Raw genomic sequence first — 5,511 nt, 5'->3', positions numbered from 1 at the left:
CATGCTAGAGAACGAAGGTCACCCAAATAGGGCAAGACCCACAAAAAGCAGTCTGTTGATTTCATAGGGCACAATCTTGTCAAACAATCGGACTTTCATCTGCCAATTCTACAAAAAAAATTATCAGAGAAAGATTTCCTTCATCATCAATAATATACTGTTCAGCTAGAGCAGTGTAAAACTGTAACGCTAGCCTCTCAAAAATTTAGAATTGCAAAGCACGCAAGTGTCAACGATGGTAGCATCCCATATTCAAAGCTACCCAAAACCTTTGCTAGCATAATCAGAGAAGAAAATTCACGCTGACCTTCATAATTTGCTGCTCTTCCCATCATTCTGTTTTTTTGCTACAGCTGACAAAAGTTGCAAACCCCACGTTTCAGAAGAATGAAGCCTATAGGGCCGCTGAGCTACTATCAGAGCTACCTCAAAACACCAAGACCTTCATAGAAATGAAAAAACTGAGCTTAACGGGGGTAATTGGGTATCAAGCTTTTCCAGGTAGTTTCACAAAGAAGGATCTTGTAGCACGGCTTGATTGGATTCACAGAACTGAACAAAGAGCTCCAGGTGGGCAATCTTACTTGAATCCATGATAGGCACAGTGCAAAGGATCCCACATAATATGCTGCTTCCCACAAACACACTAAAAGGTGCTTCAGACTCTCCACAATGTTGTAGATTCTCAAGATTCGCAGACCTATACCACGGTCTTAGCAGAACAAACTGTGTTCTCACAAACTCTCAAGGACTACACTCTGACAACAATTAATCACAGGTCCTCACGATTGACTTGCTCTATATTGTCACATGTGACATACCCACTGAACCGAATTGCTCTCATACCAATTGTTGGGTTTGTAATTTATTGCTATCTGATTAACAAACTGAAGACAGTGCTTATTTCTTTTCAAAAGAGCTATGACATGGAATTCGAATTGAAGAAGTGATGGTATGAGACCCCTTTGGCAGCTCATGAAGATGTTCAAACGAGTACAAACGGTTTCAAATATGAGAATTCACTCGACTCTACCGAAGGGCTTACTTGAAAATACTTGTCAAGGCCATTCGATGCAATTAACAGGCTTTGGATAAGGTATTGCTTAACCCAAAGTAAGGTTGCAAGGCTCTTCTCAGAGCCAACAAGGAACATCAACATGGACCAAATAAAAATCATAATTTGTGGCATTTCCATCATAACGTTTCCAAATCTTGTCAAAACGCTATGAAAAATCCCTGACTTTGCTATCAAGATCATGGAAGCATTGACCTGAGACAGAATGGCTGAGAGACAACAAATAGCCTGAAATAGCATCAGCTTGATGAAAAGTTGGTATTCTGAACAGCATCCAAAGAGCTTCAGAAACAAGTTGACTAAATTCATGTCACTCTTGCCTGTGAGGAGGCCTGACTGAGGATCAAATCTGGGCAGCCTATGTCTTGGGCATGGCACGATCTTTAGCAGCTGAGGGTAGCAGCCCATCATAGGGTTTAGAAGGACCATGATTTCTGCCAAAACTAGCAACGGGCACATTTGCATTTTCAAAAAATGTAACATTTTGACTAGTGGTAGCCAATAGAGATGCACTTTTTTTACATTGTCATCATTTACCATGAAACTCTTGAGGCATATGTGCATATGCTACATAACCAAATGTATGAAAATAGCTCACATCGGGCTTACAACCAAATCATGCTTGATAAGGTGTCATTACCTTAAGTGCCTATGTGGGACACTTGTCCAAAATACGATTTGAGCATATGATGGCTTTCATTCCAAAATGTGTGTGACAACCCTTTTGCCTTTAGCATGCATCTCTGAAAGTGATTATTTTTTCTTTTCAGCCGTCCCATTCTATTGAGGAGTATATCTCACTCTAAACTAATGTGTAAAGCCCTTCTCAAGAAAAAATTGTTGTAATGCCTTGGATAGATATTCCCCCCTCGATCTAAATGGATGAGCTTGCAATGAGCATTTAGATTCATTTTCAACCAAGGCGACAAAGTGTTTGATCACGTTCTAAACTTCAGACATTTGCGTAAGAGAAAAGACTCATGTAAAACATGTGAAGTCATTTAGGAATGCAACATAAAAAATATGACCTCCAAGAGATCAATGCACATGGGTCCACAAACATCAATATGGACAAGCTGTTATTTACATCTGGCCCGGATCGCACCATTCTTACAAAAGGAAAAATGATGTATTTTACCCAAAATACAACCCTCACATGTTTTGTTTGGAGTAGTCTCCAAATGAGGCAAAGCATCAACCATATTAAGCTTCTCCAATAGCATAAGGCTACTACATTGTACATTCCCAAACCTAGCATGCCATAAAAAAGAAAGATTTATGTGAGGTGACATGTTGAGAAGCACCACTATCAAAGTACCATGTCTCAGTTGTTTCATTCGCATTAAAAATAACTTTTAGAAACATCATAGCTGCAAGTAAATAAGACCCAATCATGCTCAACAAATGAACATGAGTATCATCAAAACCTGCATGATGAGTTGAGCCTTAAACTGCCATACTCAATTGTTTCTTCTTCTCTTTTACAAGGCTCTTAGGGCATGGACTTATGTGATGATCATGCTTTTTACAATAATGGTAATGCCTTTCTTGAAAGTCTTTGAGGCATCATTTTTATCTTTTCGAAAGGATTTGAGGCATCATTTTTATCTTTTCCACCTTCGTGTGCATGTCCAAAACCACCACTACTAGAGGCATGACTTGGCTAAACTGTCTTTTTGCCCTTATCCTTTGCCAAAAAACATGCTCCTTACAATGAGAATGCAAAGCCATATTCTTTTGCGTCTGCTCTTCCTACAACAAGAGTGCTAACAACTCTTGAAAAGTGAGGCAGTTTTGATTCCCTCACATCAAAAGGTTAAGAGATGTATGAAAAGAAAGATAAGACTCCAACAACGAGTTCAAAGTAACTGTGACAAGCTATGAGTCTGGAATGAGTTCAAAGGTTGCTCTTGCAAATCTTGAATCTTGGTGACATGTTCTTGCATAGAGTCACCTTCATCTACATGCACAGACTCCTGCCTCATTACGAGCTTGATACATATTTTCCAATTTCCCAAGCAGCTTTAGCAGCTCAACAGAATTTGATATGAGGGACAATAAACCTCTCGATATTTAGGGGAATCAAATACAAGGCTTGAGCATTATCTGTATCCTACCTCCTTTGCTCATGAGTAATACCTATAGGTGCTTTCCCAGCTAGGGTAGCTTGTTGTCCCTGTTTCCCACTACCTGCACCCTGCACCACCACCTCGACTCCCCCTTGCTATGGAGGAGTACCTGGTGCTATAGGACCTCATGAGTAATACCTGTAGGTGCTTTCCCAGCTGTTGTAGCTTGTTGTCCTTGTTTCCCACTACTTGCACCCCTCCTGCACCACCACCTCGACTCTCCATTGCTATGGAGGAGTACCTGGTGCTATAGGATCAGGATAGGACTCATCACCTATAACATAATCCCAAATTCCCTTGGCAAGCAACAAATTGTAGATACAAAAACTCCAAAGAGGATAGCTAGTGCCATCCGATCCTAGGCAAGTAGCTGAAATACATCATCCGGATTTTGTTTTGCCATTTGAGCAAAAAAAAAAGAGGTAAACAAATATCAACAAAGTTCCCATGCTATAAGCACCATGCTCAAGTAATAGATTTCATTGTCAAGGCCTATACTAGGCTAGAGGATGCCCTCAAATGTACTAGAAAGATCTCCTAGTAGATATGTGTTGCAACCTTAGAATTTCACCTCAAAGACCAACCAAAGCTTGTCTCAACAACTAAATGCTTGATTGTACCTTAAAGGCAAACCCCAACGATACGAGGGCTAGCAAACACACATAATGGAGAGGGAAATGAACTTTCGATGCAAGCTGTAATAGAACTAGAAGTTTACCAAACTAAAACTCATGGACGATAAATAAACTGAAAATGATCTCCCAAGAACTAGATGTGCTTTTCTTCGAGTGTGCTTGCTTTAGCAAGCAATAAATGATTTATTTTTATATCTATTTGGTGCTATGTGGAACCTCATGGCCTTTGTATCCATCTAAGAAGTATCACTGTTTTATTGTGGAGGCTCTATATAATATTGTAATCACCAATTCAGATCTTTCCAAGGACTCACTTGAATGCAAATTTCAATACCTTTGGAAGACTTCATCATTGACATGTTAGAGATGTGAAGCCTCATTGGTACTGAACGATGGGATGTTTTTGCAAATCCAAGCATATAAAAGGTGATTCATGGTGTAGATTGGAATATTTTGTCCCTACAATGCAACTTTCCTGGCTATGTCAGTAGGGTCCTATAGTATTTTGGAGTCCTTTATCTACAGCAACAAGGCTGGTAGGGATGCGGAGATGACTTTGATAAAATATTTGTTTGTTCCTAATGTGTGGACTCTTCTCATCTAAATATAAATTTTGGTGAATCTAAAGTTTCTTCATCGTCTAGGTCCTCAGTTGGTGGAAGAACTATCTCCATCGTTCAATTAAAGGGAAGAAACCTTATTGATCAAGGTAGTTTCGCCAGCGAAACCCCTTTGAAGTAGGTCTTCCAAGGTAGTTTCGAAACTACCATGACAACACTTTTAAAAGTGGCATAACTTTCACATCCAATGTCAAAATATAGTCATTCAACCACTCAAATTGATTGAAAACCCCCATTTGAGCACATCTATGCAGTAATATTTTGAAAAATCTTGCATATATAGTATTAAATATTACATGTATTTAATGAGAGTGATATATAAGACCATGTTAATACATATCCATAAATATCTTATTATTTATGCTATTAAAATACTAGAAAGCTCATGTCATATTGATATAAGTGTGTTTAATAAGTAATTATATATGTATCATATTATTACATTGAGAGTGATTATGAGGGATATTTCTTAAAGGAATTGTTTTTCAACACTTTTTAAAGGTAATAATAGGGGTGCAAAGGATGTCTATGAATAAGGAAATTTATGTTATGTAAAAATGAATGAGTGACTATTCTGTATATTTTTATGATAAGGGATCTAGTTCTAGTGAAAATAAAAGTGTAAAAACCATGTTTCCTAAAGAAATACAAAATTTTAAATCTCTCGAAAAACACACTCAGATAAATGTGCTCATAGGTTTTTGCTTGTAAAATTAACGTAGCATCCATCTGGCATCTAATCTTCATGAGTGAACCATTCTCCATGATAGTTCATATGATTGGTGGCACCTAAGTCAATAAACTAATCATCACTTTGTGAAGGGCATGACATGCTTCCCATAGCATGTTCCATGCTAAACAAATGAGATCCATGCCTTTGCTCATAATCATACTCCCTTTGCCCAACATAATTGTTATATTGATGTAGTCTAACATGGCCTCCATGGTGAGGATTTTCCTTGGCATAGCAAACTCTCTTATAATGAGCAAAATTTTCACAATATATATAATGCAACTTTCCAGCTTCTTGCACGTGACTGGCCCTTCCTCTA

At 38.3% G+C, this 5,511-nt stretch overlaps 1 protein-coding gene across 1 annotated transcript; it reads right to left on the bottom strand.

The window, feature by feature from the left end:
- Positions 1–322: 322 nt before the first annotated feature.
- On the bottom strand, positions 323–1,418 carry LOC147892658 (uncharacterized). The gene is made up of 3 exons (XM_087386739.1): positions 1,046–1,418; positions 585–628; positions 323–353 (listed from the first exon to the last, which is right to left on the bottom strand). The coding sequence occupies exons 1-3, from the start codon at positions 1,382–1,384 to the stop codon at positions 332–334; spliced, it is 405 nt and encodes a 134-aa protein (XP_087242865.1). The 5' UTR covers positions 1,385–1,418; the 3' UTR covers positions 323–331.
- Between the last annotated feature and the right edge of the window lie 4,093 nt (positions 1,419–5,511).

The sequence above is a fragment of the Dipteris shenzhenensis genome, chromosome 16 (genome assembly GCF_047967505.1).
Source record: "Dipteris shenzhenensis isolate YYH24624 ecotype China chromosome 16, Dip_SZ_1.0, whole genome shotgun sequence".
In the NCBI taxonomy this organism is placed as follows: domain Eukaryota; kingdom Viridiplantae; phylum Streptophyta; class Polypodiopsida; order Gleicheniales; family Dipteridaceae; genus Dipteris; species Dipteris shenzhenensis.
This window is presented reverse-complemented; position numbering and strand designations above follow the sequence as displayed.

Bases quoted from the DNA above. Each gene is read 5' to 3' on its own strand.
- LOC147892658 (XM_087386739.1), bottom strand. From the start codon at position 1,384: ATGAATTTAGTCAACTTGTTTCTGAAGCTCTTTGGATGCTGTTCAGAA. The intron at 629-1,045 runs GTAAGCCCTTCG...TGTGGGAAGCAG, and splicing joins GCCTTGACAAGTATTTTCAA to CATATTATGTGGGATCCTTT. The intron at 354-584 runs GTAAGATTGCCC...AACTTTTGTCAG, and splicing joins TGTGCCTATCATGGATTCAA to CTGTAGCAAAAAAACAGAAT.